Below are 16,315 nucleotides of genomic sequence, written 5' to 3' on the forward strand. Positions count from 1 at the left end.
AAGGCTGAGAACCCTCCACACTTGCAGCATGAGATCTAGTAGTCTCCATCCTCGACTCAAAGCTCAAAAGGAAAGAGCTCACATCAGCTATGGACCAGGGCTCAGATCTGGAAGTCACAGCACACACGGCTGGATCATAATCCTGTCCAAGACCACCTAAGAGGTGCAAGATCTGCTCACCATCTGATATCCTGCATCCAACAGAGCCAAGAAGATCAAAATATGATCTCATTTTACTTAAATATTCACTCATAGGCAATGAATCCTTCTTGAGGTTCTGCATTTGTTGCCTATACTGCATCACTTTTGCAGTTGAACGGCTAGCAAAGTTGGTCTCTAAAGCACTCCAAATATCCCTCGCAGATCTGAGGCCAACCACAAGAACAAGAACAGCCTCTGAAAGAGAAGAAAGCAGCCACCCAGCAACTCTTCTATCTTGCCTTTGCCAAGAAACATATGCTGGATTCAACACCATGGTTCCTTCAGCTGGATCTGGGATCATTTGAGGAGGCGGATTGGCATTTCCTGTGAGAAAATTCTCCAGACCATATCCACACACAGCAACATCGACTTGTTGCTGCCACATCAAGAAATTCCCATCTGTAAGCTTGACAGAAATGGGTGGCAACTGCGAGAAAATTGGCAGTGCTGAAAGAGGAAAAGCATTGGCATTTGAATCGTTTGATTCTACCATTTTAGGAAGAAAATAAATTTAAAACAAGAGGAAGGAAGAGACAGGATCAAAGAGATCCTGCTCTGATACCATAATAAGATGCAGTCCAAAGCATAATGAAGAAAGTAAAGATGAGATTTTTCTGTAAATAGCAGGAGTATTGAATGCTTGTGTTTTTCATTGATTGTGAAAGAGATGATAGTTACACTCTTATACAACTCATTCGAAGCATCTAGAATTGCTCATTAATTACATGTACTATCACCTACACTTTAGCTTTAACAAACTAAATCAAGAACATCTATTCTTCATCAATCCTTGGACTGCCACGTCCTTCCAAGTCCTCTTGTGATCCAAGTGCACAGCTGGTGGTTTAGCAACGGCTCCAACATTGTCTCGTGCTTCATTTGCTTTCACGTGCTCATCAATCAGCACATCTTCATGCAATGTTGCATTGCATGCATTGCATGCTTTCTCATCCAACACTTCACTTTGCACTTGAGGGTGATCTCCAACATTATCTTTGGCGCATGTCAGCAAATAAGAGCTGTCAAGTGGACACCATGATATTGCAATCACACCTTATTCACAAGAAAACAATTAAGTGAATCAAATTAAGTATATCTACATCTTTGCTACTTTTAACCAAGTATGTACCTTTGGTGTGTCCAACAAACTCTTTCACTGGACACACTATATGTCTCACATCCCATATACAAATATCTCCTTCTTCGGCCTCAGAAGCCAGAAGGTTGGGAGAAAGCAAATTGAACTCCAAGCCGCGAACCTTGCTTGGCACAAACCAAGCATTATACTAACACTCCATAACTATTAAAAAAAATAGAAGTAGCATCATAAACTTACTGCTCCTTTGTGTTTTGATAGATTTCCAGCAAGAGCGTTCTCGTCCGCGTCATCACCATTTTTATATTTACTGCAAATAAAAACTAAGGTTTAAAATCAGAAGATTTAGTTTAAAAATGAGACGATCATCCTCTGCAAAAAACTAACCTGATGAGAGTGTTGGGATTCCAAATATATTACTACTAAAGAGGCAAATATATACGGTCTCATTAGGTCATTTTATTAATATTTTATTACTCATTCGTCCGTGATTTGGATTCTCAATTGAGTTCGGCCTAGGTTTTAAGAAATACACGCTTCGTCCCATTCTGAGTGACTCGTTTTCCTTTTTAGATGCTCCGGTCTAATTGACACATTTCCAAAAATAGAAACATCGTCATTTTTACTTTATTCTCTCTTCACTTAAGTTCTTGTGTGGAATATGCAATGATCCACTTAGAATAGCACGGAGAGAGTATAAAAGAAGGTGAATGGAAAAAAATAGTGAGATACGAATCTCAATTTTATATTACTCTCTTTGTTCATGATTAATTTTTAGAGTTTTGTATACTTTAAAACATCTTTCGAGTGCTTCTATATTGGAAAAAATATTAGAAAAAGTATTTGTTAAATAAAACGGATTATTTTATCACAATGTGTTCTGTTTGTAAATTTTATAAGATATTTTTAAAATATTTAAATGTACAATGAACAAAGAAGTTATCTTTTGCTATTACTAGATATAATAAATTATTTGCATTTTTTCAATAATAATGGACTTTGAATATTTTAAGAGTAAAATTTTGTTTGAAACATAAAACATAAATATAAATAGAATGAATGATCGAAATTTAGAGCATCCACAATAGTGGACGAGCCGACGGACGAGCGACCGGTGAGCTGCTCGTCCGTCGCGCTCGTCCACTATTGCGACCGGCGAGCGAGTCGCGGACGACCCCTCGTTCGTCGGGTTTGCCGCTCGTCAGTCAGCTCGTCCACCGTCTCGTCTGCTATTGCGGGCACCCGACGGACAAGAGCATTTTTCAATTTTTTAATTTTATTTTTTGACTTTTTATTTTTTTAATGTCAATTATATATATCTGGCTTGTTGCACTTCATTTCATTTGCACTTCATATCATGCACAACGATTGTCGAAAATGAAGGCCTAAAACATAAACATATCATACCGTCGGGCCGGGAGCACTCCTCCCCCCGGCCCCCCAGGCAAAGGGGCGTCGCCCCCCTTGACCCCCCGACTCGCTCCCCGTTCGGCTAGCGGCAAACTATAAAGACTAGCGACAAACTATAAAGATTCAAGGCATAATAAACTTTGTTTAAATCGTTATTTTTTTTCGTTGCATTGTATTTTTTTAATATTTTTATTTAATAAAATTATTATTGCACTTTCTCCGCCCGTATTCGTATCGAAATTTTAATTTCGTAATTGTGTATTTGCGAATTTGTGAATTTTTATTATTGTACTTGTCCGCCGGGATGTCCTAGTGCTTGTCCACTATTGTGTAGTGGGATGTCCTAGTGATGTGGCAGTGGGGTGGGAAGTCGACAGAAGGTGTTTTTGGAAAGTCCTAGTGCTAGTCCGTGGGGAAGTCCTTCCCGTTGTGGATGCTCTTATAAAGGAGAGAATAATTATTCTTCAAGGATAGTTTAGTCATTAATTTAAATTAATGAGGATAATGACAATCATAATTTTATCTTTGTTTGTAACTTGTTGTATCAAACATTTAAATAGGATAACTCATAATAATCTTAAACTATCAAACACACGATCAAGATTAATTAACTAATCAAAACTATGATAACTATTACAAATTGTATCATGTCTAGTCGAAACATGACATAGTTACCAAACGATGCCTTATTTTATTGTTTCTTGTTTCTTCATCTTATATTCATGTTTGTCGCTTTTTAGTTTCTTCTTAAAAGTTTTCCACACTGTCTTTATGTGGCTTCGATCCTAAATACTACTTGTTGAACTTCTTCTATTATAATTTAAGAGTACTTTCAAAATTATTTATATTATGATAATTTATACATTTAATTTATATACTAAAATGAAATTTAAAACACTAGTAAATATTATAACAATTGCTTTACGAAATAAATATATTATTATAATAGTGCCGTGTGCAAAGAATAATAAAGAAAAGATATGGTACCCTCAAAATGCAAACAAATAAGGTATCAAGAATTCAAATTTTATCACTAATTTGGTAAAAATGGCAAACCCCAAAAAAAGTAATGCAATTTACGAAAATAGAATCCACCACTTGGCAGCGGTTTCTCTTACTAGCCTTGTCAAAAATATTTTACCAAACCTAGGCAGATTTGAACGATTTTCACTGGGTATATACAACTGTACAAACCCATTCTTGAACATAAATATGAATACCAAAACCTGAAAAGTGGAAAGTGGGACCCGCGCAGATGGCCAATAAAAGCAAAGTGAGAGCTTAATGTGGCAAGAGAGACAGAAATGAGAGAGAGTGTCATGCACCGCATACAAGAGTAGACCATGCAAAAGCTTGCCGTTTCAGTGCCATTTGTGGGATTATAAATACTCCCCCTCTCTTCCTTCCCCCTTCCGTCTCCAACCCCCCCCCCCCCCCCCCCCTCTCTCTGTCATCCAAACCCTTTCCCTCTTCTCTTTCCCATTTTCGGATATTTAATGGGCCGGGGCAAGATTGAGATTAAAAAGATCGAGAATGTCAACAGCAGGCAGGTCACCTTCTCAAAGAGGCGGGCGGGCTTGTTCAAGAAGGCTAATGAATTGGCTGTTTTGTGTGAGGCTGAAGTTGCTGTTATTATTTTTTCCAACACTGGGAAACTCTTTGAATTTGCTAATTCGAGGTGTGCATGCCATGTTTTTGTCTTAAAGATTGGATTTTGGGGGTTTGATTTTGGGATTTTTGCTATTTTGGTTGTTAAAAATTGATTCTTTTTTGGGAATTTGGGGATGATTATATTAATGTTGCAGTGGGGGCTTTGCATGTTTGCTTGTTTTTGGGCGATTCAAGATTTAATTAGTTTCTTCCTTTTGGTGTGAATTGATTGGAGTTTTGCCTTCATTTATGTTGATTAATGTTTTGGCCAGTTATTGTTCTCATTTTAAATTGCACGTCTTGGCAGTTTCAAATGACCTTTTACCCTGTTTTGCACTTTGCAAATATGTGAGTTCTTTTTCGTTGTTTGGTTTGGTATTGTTTTCTTGAAACCATATAATTGTAGTGATGTTGAAGCTATCTTGATGTTGAAATAGGTAAAGGCAATGGAATATTGCATAAATAGGTTGCAAACAATCTTTAAAGCATTTCTGAAATATGTATATGAATATTTCACTGCTCTGTTTCTATCTTAATCTTCATTGTTAATTTAGTTTGAAACACTTATTTTTGGGGTGGGGGTGAGGCTGGTGTATTTGTTGCTGCTCTCGGTATTAGATTATGAACTAATATATAAAAAGAGAAGTACAAACGTCAAATTGAGGTGTGCTGCCACTCTGGTATCTGCCAAGAAGATATATACTGATTGTCTAAATGTATGAAGATTTACATTGCTGATCTTTACTGTTTGCAGTTTCAACATAGGGATGAGAAGTGGGGAATGTTACTAAATACTTTCTATTTCCATTATTGTGATGACATGAGAAAAAACCAAAGTAATCTTATTGAATTTTTAATGAAAGTTGGAATAATTTGACTTCACTTTTTATCCAAAGTTCTCCAAGTACTTGATCACGTCAACCGGAAAACGAGAAGCAGTTGATTTATTGTTATCTACTTCATGCCTTGTTTATCATTGTGTAACCACATTTCTAAAGGCATCTACACTTTCTTAGCAGTTGCGTGTGTAAAGTATTGTCCACTTCGGACTTGCTTAAAGGATATGCCTCATCTGGGACATGTTATGTACTACTATCTGTCAGCAGTCTCATGTTATTGCCCTAATGAAACCCCAATGTGCTTCTATTTATGCCATATGCGACAGAAAAAAAAGGAATGAGACCATCTTTTGAGGCAAAACTATGATCATTTGTTTGATCTGAGATTCTGAGTAAAGGTATTACAGTGTCTTGGCCGTGTTAAAGTCGAGATTCTTTTCACAAAAATACCAATAATTTGCTTAGGTAAAAATATTGACTTTGTCACTGAAGCGAATGTAGTTATAACTTGGGAGATTTGGAGAGTATCCTTCCTTATTTCTTTTCGAGTTGATGTGGGGTGATTGTGGAATGGTGTTATTTGTACAAAAACATGCAAATTTTCGGTACTAGAATGCTGCCTTGGCAGTTGGCGCCCTGAAGTCCTGAATTTTCTTTCATTTTCTTGCAATTCCTTATAGCATTTTGTTCATCTGATAGTAAGTGTGTTAACGTTGATTCTAAGGTCAGGCAATGGTTAGCCGTTTATATTGTTGTGCAAAATCTAAAAATGTAGCATTCAGGTAAAGGATATTTTCTCTTGTGCTACTTTTTTAGGTCTGGTGAAAGGTTGTTTGTGGATTATTTTTTGACTGTTTCTTGAACTCAGCCCAAAAGTTAGACTTTATTTAACTCTGTTTGATGTATCTTCATGTACTTTGAGGCTTAATAGAATACACTAGTGATGCAGAAGATCATGTAATTCCGATTTCATTGTTTTGCTTATATTTCACAGTATGAAAAAAATACTATCAAGATACAAGAAATGTGTGGATACTACAAAGAGTCCTGCCCCGGAACTCGAGCCCGAGGTATGCTATTCCTCAGTGCAACTTTCTGTTTTTCCTTGGTTAATTAGTTGATTGGTTATTTGGCTGATTTACAATGCTAAAAGCATAGATCTTTTCTTCGTTTAGTTTGGAAGGAATTGTGTTTTGAGTTCTTATTATCTTTACAGAAGCCAACACAGCCCAAGGAGACGGATGTCCTAAAAGAGGAGATAGAAAAGCTTAAAGTGAAGCAGCTGTATGATTTCTTCTACTATATTTTCTCATTAACATTTTGGAAATCCCTTTTATAGCTTCCCGATGGTTGGCTGTTTAGGAGACTCATGGGTAAAGACTTAACGGGCATGAGCTCGCAAGAATTGCATCTACTTGAACGACAGCTAAGTGAAGGGTTGATGTGCATAAAGGATAGGAAGGTTCATCATTCAAACACTAACTGGTTATCTACTTAATAATTTTTGGATCATATTTTCATATTACTTTCTCTGACATATTCGGAGTTCACATATTTACAGGAGCAGTTATTATTGCAAGAGCTGGCACAGTGTCGAATGCAGGTAAAAAAATTTGCTCGGAATTTACTGATTTTTCAAATGAAAACATTGATTTTGGCTAGGTAACTCAAAATCATATAAATGCAGCGTCGTACTAATTTGTTCCCACTTGCAGGAACAACGAGCCGTGCTGGAAAATGAGACATTACGTAGACAGGTGAACGCACTTTTCGTTTATGTATAAAGATTCCTTTTTTTCTTTGCATATCTGAAGATAATAATGGATCCACATGAAAAGTAGGTTGAAGAGCTTCGAGGGTTTTACCCGCTGAGCAGTTCTCCAACGCCACTCTGTATCGAGTACCATAAACAAAGCGACCCAGTGAAGAAAGAAGAGTCGTCCAGAAGTCCTGAAACAGCATGCAATGGTGGGCTTGCAGATGAAACCTCAGACACCACCCTACAGTTGGGGTATTTTATAGTTTTCGTTATAAATCTTGTCCTTTTGTAGTTTGTTTGCTCCATTTTAGTTTTTGAGATTCTTCACGTGACAGGCTCCCGTATGGGAATAGCCGAAAACGCAAGACGCCCGATGGAGAAACGCAGTCGAGCACCTCAGAGACTCAATTCCGCCGCCTCCACGGATGAAAGAAGATATTGAAGGCTTGTTTTTGTTTCCCTTTTGTATATTACTTATGTTAGTCAACTGAGAAATATTGTTCCATTTGTGGTTGGACTTCTTCTTCCCCTCGGGAGGAGGTTGTTTTCAGTTGTTATTGTGTTGTGTTCTCTACATGCACTGGTGCAGTGAAACACAGTGATGCAGATTCAGAAGCAGATATTCAGTCTTACCATTATTTGCTTTGCCAAACTGTTGCCATTATTTAGGCTGCTTTCTTCCAACCATTAATTCTTCCTCTCCAACCAAATTCAGATCAATGAATTCATACTCATTTGCATTTAACTACTGAACCAACCCATTTCAATCTTGTTTGGTTTAGGTTCAAATAGTCGAACCCAAATTATTTTGATACGGTTTTGGGTATTTTTTAAGGAATAAAGCAAAAACAGAGGTTACTAACTACTCTCTCCGTCCACTATTTAAAGAGCCCTTTTGACTCGGCGAACTTAAGAAATTATTTGACTTTGTGAAGAAAAATAAAGGTAGAAAGTGTGTGGAATGTGATATTCATTTTTAGTACTCCGTCCCACTTTAGGAGTTTTGGTTTACCATTTTTGGATGTTCCACTTTAAGAGTCCCGGTTGGAATATTCGGTAAATGGTAATAGTAGCAATAATTGTTTACCACTCACATTTTATTATAAAACTACTATATAAAAGTAGGACTCACATTTCACTATCTTTTTTTTACTAACTTTCCTTTACATTTCTTAAAACTTGTGTCGAAATCAAATGAGACTCCTAAAGTAGGACGGAGAACTCAAATGAGTGTAAAAAGTTACTCCCTTCATCCTATAATAGAAGTCACATTTGGTATGAGCAATGTTTTAAGAAATGTAAAGAATAGTGGGTTGAAAAAGTTAAGTGGAATATGAGATCCATTTTTTTATATTGGTTTTATAATAGAATGTGAGTGGATTGAGTTAGTGAAAGGTGGGACCTACTTACCATTTATGGTAAAAGTGAAATGTGACTCTTATTGTGGGACGAACCAATATGACAAAAGGTGACTCTTATTGTGAGACGGAGGGAGTAATAAAATGTGAGATCCACACACTAAAAATGTAACAAAGTAAATGGTTCTACTCCTCCATCCCACCATAAGCGAGTCACATTCCTTTTTGTGATGTCCTACCATATGTGAGTCATTTCCGTTTAAAGCAACAAAATTATCTCTTACTTTATTTCTCATCTACTTTATTCTTTTCACTCCTCTAATTTTTCTTCTCTCATACTTTCTTCTCTCAACTTTCACTTTTTTAATACTCCCCTCGTCCCAAGTTATTTGAGTTATATTCATTTTTGGGCTGTCCAAGTTACTTGAGTTATTTATTCTTTTTTTACTAAAAACACAACATCTAATCTCACATACTTTTATTCTTTCTTTCACTTTACTCTCTCTTCTTTCACTTTATTTTCTCCTCTACTTTATTTAACTCACTAAACACAACTTTCTTAAATCACGTGCCGAAAAGAAACGCCTCAAATAATAACTCACTAAACACAACTTTCTTAAATCACGTGCCGAAAAGAAACGCCTCAAATAACATGGGACGAAGGGAGTATCAATTTCTTAAATCTTACTCCGTATGTCAAAAGAAAGGACTCGCTTATAATAGAATCAAGAGAGTATAAATTATACACAATCTAAAAAATGACAAAATGACTTTATGTGATGCCGTTATATGATATAATAAGAAGTAACTACAACCTTGCAATTTCAAGAATTTGGGATTCCGTATAATGATAATTATCATGGTAGCACTATTTTTCAATTGAGAAACGATCGCTTTAGTATACTTGTACACTATTATTTAATTTATTTTAGAAAAATATCATTATTATAAATTAATTATCATTAATTTCAGATATAATGGTAACTAAAACTACGAACTTTTGGATCAATTTTGGGTTTTCTTTGAACTTTGAATTTTCGAATGATAATCCTAACTATCAAATTTTCGAGTGTTTGCTTCTATGTCAAGTAATCACTCGTTTGTTTGCATTTTCATTATCTCATTACCATCGAAACTTCATGGATTCAATGTTTCTTTTGATTGTCGGCTTGACATTCGTGATACATATTAATCCCCCTTTTGATCTTCACAATGGATACTATCTTCATTTGTATAAATCCAAGAAGACATAAGCACTACGTCTTCTTTCACACCCCAACAAATACTTTTTGTGCCCTTCTAATTTTTGTTTTGTGTTGAACATCACAAAATAAATTACGACTGATATTTTCTGGTATGAAAATTTCTTGAGATATAAGAATTTAACTTGAATTAGGAGAAAAAGAATTGTTTTACAAATATTCAGCATTGGTGAAAATTTGAGATTTCTGATAAGATGCCAAATTTGGAAAATTTGGGGAACTAGGATATGATTGTGGATAATTTTGGAAATTTTGGAACCAAGAACTGTAATTTGAATGATTGGATCTATGTTATCTAATTATCACAGTGGTGAAAATCAAAATAGATGAGAGAAATATAGATTGTGTACCATACCATATATATGTTTTTTTTGCCTTATTTCTACGTGTATTATGGAAAATTTTGGGAATTTTGGTACCAAGAGCTATAATTTGAATGATTGGATCCACGTTATCTAATTATAACAGTTAAAAATAGATGAGAGAAATCGTGAGGTAAATAATTTTAATTTGTGTGAAATGTTGAGATATTGAAGATGACATATATTTGAAAAATATCACCAAAAATTTTAATATTTCATAAGATAAGTATGCAACTTTTTTAATTTTGTCCATAAGATAAGTATGCAACTTTTTTATTTTTGTCGTGTTTGATGCATAGGGGCATCCACATTGGGGCGGACGATAGGCCGCCCGATGCATTGAGCGTGCCATCGTCCGCCATTATGGGTATGCGGACGATGGCACATCCATCGTCCGCGCCCTATAGATCGTCCGCGGACGATACGCGTTCGACGTCACATCGTCTGCCCCACTGGGCGAGGCGGACGATGGCGCGGACTATGAGACGCGTTTACATTTTTTTATTCTAATGTTTTTTATATATACCCCACGCCCTCTTTTCATTTTCACACTTCCATTCTCACTTTTCCACTCTCAAATTACACTATAAAATGAATCCCGGTGATTACCCAAGTCCGAATAGTCCGATGTTTGGTGGTGGTGCACATTGGCCAGGTACAGACCATGATGAATATCTGCCCTTTGACTCCAACACCCAGTACGATCCCGAATTCAGTACTGATTCGTACGGGCTGTCAGACATTGAGCCGGACGACCGCCATTGCATTGACACGACGGACGTCCCGGCGGACGTCCCGATTTTTTATTGTTTTTTGTGGATGTCCGTCGGGATGTCTTTGGGGATGTCCGCTATTATGTAGTGGGATGTCCTTATGACATGGCAGTGCAGTGGGATGTCCTTATGACGTGGCAGGAGGTGTTTTTGGGAAGTCCGTCGGGATGTCCGCTGGGACATCCGTCCGTGGATGCTCTAATATCTTGGGACGGAGAAAGTAGGATTTTATGATATTCTTGGATATGCACGGTGGCTCTTTGCTATATGTTGTGCACAATGAAAGAATGTTTGAATTCGCCAATATGGGTCGAGATATATTTCTTTGAGAGTCCTACAAAGATGCTGTTTAATTTTTAAATGAACAATAATTCAACTGCTAAGGCCTATTACGATAATCTTAATGTATTATGAAGCGGGATTTTATGATATTTTTGGATACACACGGTGGCTCTATGTGATATGTCGTGGATCCCGTCCTGCCGACAACTAGACCCTTCAGTGACTGAAATTCAAATGTTGGATGGGTATTAGATTCGAAAGGAATTTATCAACTAATACCTAAAATCTTCATCATAGTATTTACAATAAGTCTAACACAAGACACTTGAATTGTGCACAACGGAAGTATTTGTAGGATTCTCAAATGCATACGTCTCTGCATATATTATCATGTTCAAACCTTCTTTTGCCGTGCATTATTCAAGTGTCTTGTGATAGACCTATTGGTGAGAACTCTAATAAGGATTTTAAGTGCCTTGTGATAGACCTATTGTGTGTCTGTATTAGATTCTTTATCAATTGATTTAATTGTTGATTTCTTATTTTTAATTTAACTGGTATCTCACACTGTAAGATGCATAGTATTTTCTTCAATAATATATAAAATCAAAATATTATAAACCAAAAATAGAAAATAACATAAATCATTTATTTAATTTAGCCCGTAAATATACTAATCATACTAGATATTAAAAATTGTTATACTCACTCCCTCTGTCCACAAAAATAGTCTCATCTTTTCATTTTGGTCCGTCCAAAAATAATAATTCCATCCAAAAAATAGAAAGTTTCTCCTTTTAACATAATCTATTTTATTATCATCGTCGCATATATTAAACACTCAAATTTAGAGTAAATAACGGATTAAACATTTCAATTTAAACTTAAGTCTCTATCCTAATTATTAAATTTAACTAAAGCCCAACTCAAAAAAAAAACAACCATGTTTCCAAATGTAGCCCAATATTACTCTTTCAACTCACAGTTTGTAATATCAGAGATTCAGAATTAAAATGTTGAGCCCACAACTAAAGCCCAACTACGGCCATTTCAAAATTTGCCTTTTAATTTGGTAAATAAAGAATCGATGAAATATTAATTAATTTAATGTTTAAAATTTTTATCCTATAAATCAGATGGATGATAAATTATGGAAGGCATTAACATTTTGTACACAGTTATCATAAATATATGAAACCAAAACATAACCTAATCACCTAGGTAGATTTCCATAATCAACATGCAACTCAACAAATAATTTAAGTTTACAAGCCATTTGCAGTTTTGCATGCTCGACTCCAAATAAATTAAGACAATGCAAATGCAGACAATCCAATACATTCTCATATAATTGGAGTACAACCTAGGCGAGGCGAATGTGCATAAAATAAGTCAATAACAGCTATGCAACATAAAAAATCTCAAATTTTTAAGCACCATATTTACAAATCTATGCGACTACTACTATTGCTACTATCTCTCGCCTCTTTTTCTACCAAAAAAAGCATTCTGCAATCAACCTCCATCTATTAAGTGAGCAACTTCAATATCGACTAATTTATAAATATGGAATCCACGTTCCACCAACTTTTTGCATTCACATTTCTCAAAACCCGCACTAAATTAAATGCGGACAATATTTCACGGACGTAGGGAATAGTTGATAAATTCTTTCCGGGACTGTACGACCATATAATTCTCTCGTGAATCTTATACTCCCTTCGTCCCCTAATAATTGACCACTTTGGTTCCGGCATGTGCTTTAAGAAATGTAAAAGAAAGTGGGTTGAAAAAGTTAGTAGAATATTGATCTCAATTTTATATATTATTTTTGTAATAAAATGTGAGTGTAATGTGTTAGTGGCATGTGGGGCCTGTTTACTAATTATGGTAAAAAGTGAAAGTGAATAATTAATGAGGGACGAACGAAAATTATAAAAGTGGACAATTAATGAAGGAAGGAAGAAGTATTACTTCTATGTGATATGATAGATGTTTAGTTAATTTTGATGTGCAAACAAAAATTTGATGAATTTACAACATGGATGTTGGCTATCACTACTAGAAAATTGGCTTGTAATGGCACTTAAAATTGTCACTAGAAAATTACTGTGCTGACACTTCATCTATAATGGCATTTGATGAAGTGCAGCACCGGGTACCTGTAGTAAGAGGTAGTGTGTAGATAGTACATCTATGATGACACTTTTTATGTTGAAGTGCAGTAACAATATATTATAAAGTGCAGTGAAAAGCTAGTGTGTAGATAGTACATCTATGCTGACACTTTTTATAAAGTGTGATAAAAAAAGTGTAGTGAGAAACAATTTTTCTAGTAGTGTATTAAATTAATTAACATATAATAATGTAAAAATAAGGAAATTTTTGCATATTAAGTTTCAAAATTGGTCGGTACATTTGCTCTAAATGTTTTTTGGTTTTATACAATTTTGCATATAAAATTTTGCTTGTTTTATCTCATGATTTAAACTCAATTTTAAACCAGATTCAAGGTTTTCCGATCTAATAAAAGGGAAGATCTATTTTTTTAATTCTTTGATGACTCGATTCTTTTAATAAAAGGGTCTCATCCACCAAACTAATTACCCCAGAGTAGCGGAAAGAAAAAACTGTCTTCTTCTAGAAATTACCCGATCTCTTCTCATAAGCCCCCAACATTATGTACAACAGAAGAAAATTATGAAAAGAATTATGTAAAACTCAGACACAAAGGCCTTTTTATTCATACAAGGCACTATGCACAATCAAATCAGTTACCAGTAATGACTTCAAATTGTTTTGCTCAAAGGAAAATACCGCGGAAATAAGATGATCAAGCAAGACATAGCTAGAGAGCCTAGGCATGCCACCTCCCTTTGACACTAATGTCTGTCTAAACAATGAAAAAGATCATACTACTATAGTAGAGTATATATAAACAAAGAAAAAATGGCTGAAATTGAACCTCCGGACACGAAAAGCGGGTGCGATTTATGGAAATGGAGGCCGCGGACGGGTCCATCGTGCTCATGGAATCCGTGGATGAGGGTGGCCATGCGGTAATCCCATGAGGGTGTGATCATACAATCTCTAGGGTTAGAATAATAAGAAATCAGTGCCCCTACATTCTCCCCGCTTTTCTCTCTTCCTCCTTCATCTATGCTTCCTTCACACTGCTTTTGTAGCACTCAAATAAACAAAGCTTGGTGTATCTGCTGATCTTCTCGGCCTGCTGAATGTGGTAATTCTCACAATTACATTGGAATTTATAGAAGATCTTTATATCTTTTGGTATTCTTCCCAGACTGACTATTAGTATGTCCACTATTAAAACTTAAATCAATAGTAGTAATTGTTTAGACCTTTCAAATAATGTCGATTGATTAAATTGACCTTTTAAATAATGTAACATTAGCTTAATTAAGATTATGATAATTTTCTAAAACGGCCAATGAAGATGGACAAATTTATTAACAAAAACTAATTCTATTAAATTTTTATTTTTTAAATTAAAATGACAGTTTTATAAATAATGCCAAAACTCCCCCGTTATATATGTATGTTATATATGTATAGATGAAATAGGGCCAAGACATTACCACAATTTTAATTGTCGTGTTTAAGTTTGGTGACGACAACTTATTAAATTAATATTGTCATTTGAAATTACTTAGGTAGTAATAATGGATATGCTTCCACGCCCACCAGCCAAACCTTATAAAAAATGCTGATAAAAATTGCAAAGGTCAATTTCTTACTTTGTTGGATACAGCAAACAACTTAATTAATCGGTCGGTTTCAATATTAAGGAAATATAAACAAACATAAAAATATAAATTTTAATTATATCCAAAGTGAGTAACATAATAAAGTAATAAAAGGTGAAATCGAAGTACCATTAAACGACAAAAACTAATACTTTTGCATAAAATAATTCCCATCAATGAATAAACACCAGTTTCTTCTTTAGCTTTGACACATCAAGAATTTTAATTAAATAACTTATTACTCCATCCGTCCCCCAAAATTCGTCACCATTTGACCCGACACGGGTTTTAAGAAATGTAATAGAAAGTGAGTTGAAAAAGTTAGTTGAATGTGAGTCCTACTTTTATATATTCGTTTTATAATAAAATGTGAGGGTGAATGAGTTAGTGGAATGTATGGTCCACTATAAAAAATGAGAAAAATGAAAGATGACAAATTTTTAGGGACGGACAAAAATGGAAATAAGTGACAAATTTTTAGGGACAGATAGAGTAGTTTCCAATCATAACAAAGTAATAATTAATTAATTATTCTCGTTCTCATTAGAAGGCCATGATTAAATTGTTGATGGTACAACAATCATTGCATTTTAAAGTCAAATGGAGTGTTAGGATACGAATAAAAAACTATAGTCCATAGACACCTAAAACGCAAAAAAACAATGACGGTTTAAAATATGTAGGTACAAAAGTAATTAGCTAATGATCATTCGTTCCCACTATCTTTCTCTATCAGAAATACAAAAGTGATGAATGAAGCGACATCAAAGGATAGATGGACAAGAATCAGAAAATCTCACGGAAAAAGAAACTTGTAACTTCAAGGTTGCTGGCAGTTCTCTTCCACCCTTTTCGATTGCGATTGCACTCTTTATAAGATTATAAGAAAAAATTGTAGTTGTTATTCGAAGTAAATAAATTCTATTTTATGAAATATATTATGGATGAGCCATAACAATTTCAAATATGACGAACCTTTTGCACATAAAATATACGGAGTATCAGAAATCTCGACATATATATCGAACCAGATTTGGATTTTTCGAAAATATGAAATCATATTCGTATTGTCTGAAAATCTGAATACGAACTATGAAATTCGATCCGATAAATCGAAAAATTGCTTAAAAAAGTGATAAACAAAGTTTATAAATTTTTTTTTCTTTTTTTCTGTAATAGTAGTATAAAACTCGTTTAGGATGGAGAAATGGCTAGACAAAAGCCAAAACTAGAAATAAGTGATAAATGGGTCAAATACAAATACCAAAAAATAGAATTGGTTGAATTTAGGGTATAATCATATCAGAATGCTGACGAAATTGGAAACCGAGAGCAATGGGGTGAAAGGCTTGAGCTTTCACATCAAGCGGCCATGGATCCTCGCAAGTCTCCGCAGCGGCATCATCCAGCTCTGGGATTACCGCATGGCCACCCTCATCCACGGATTCCATGAGCACGATGGACCCGTCCGCAGCCTCCATTTCCATAAATCGCACCCGCTTTTCGTGTTTCAGCCATTTTTTATTTGTTTATATATACTCTACTATAGTAGTATG

General features: G+C 35.1%; 1 protein-coding gene across 1 annotated transcript; it reads left to right on the forward strand.

Annotated features, from left to right (window-relative positions):
- Positions 1-4,153: 4,153 nt before the first annotated feature.
- On the forward strand, positions 4,154-7,593 carry LOC121744460 (agamous-like MADS-box protein AGL15). Its single transcript, XM_042138005.1, has 8 exons — positions 4,154-4,385; positions 6,191-6,266; positions 6,413-6,480; positions 6,559-6,658; positions 6,758-6,799; positions 6,912-6,953; positions 7,038-7,207; positions 7,291-7,593. The coding sequence occupies exons 1-8, from the start codon at positions 4,204-4,206 to the stop codon at positions 7,382-7,384; spliced, it is 774 nt and encodes a 257-aa protein (XP_041993939.1). The 5' UTR covers positions 4,154-4,203; the 3' UTR covers positions 7,385-7,593.
- Positions 7,594-16,315: the final 8,722 nt, after the last annotated feature.

Source organism: Salvia splendens, chromosome 8 (assembly GCF_004379255.2).
Source record: "Salvia splendens isolate huo1 chromosome 8, SspV2, whole genome shotgun sequence".
NCBI lineage: Eukaryota > Viridiplantae > Streptophyta > Magnoliopsida > Lamiales > Lamiaceae > Salvia > Salvia splendens.

What these genes read in the sequence shown, in the direction of transcription:
- LOC121744460 (XM_042138005.1), top strand. Translation starts at nt 4,204, where the DNA reads ATGGGCCGGGGCAAGATTGAGATTAAAAAGATCGAGAATGTCAACAGC. An exon ending in TGTGCATAAAGGATAGGAAG is followed by an intron (nt 6,659 to 6,757) that starts GTTCATCATTCA and finishes ACATATTTACAG; the next exon opens with GAGCAGTTATTATTGCAAGA. An exon ending in TGGCACAGTGTCGAATGCAG is followed by an intron (nt 6,800 to 6,911) that starts GTAAAAAAATTT and finishes TCCCACTTGCAG; the next exon opens with GAACAACGAGCCGTGCTGGA.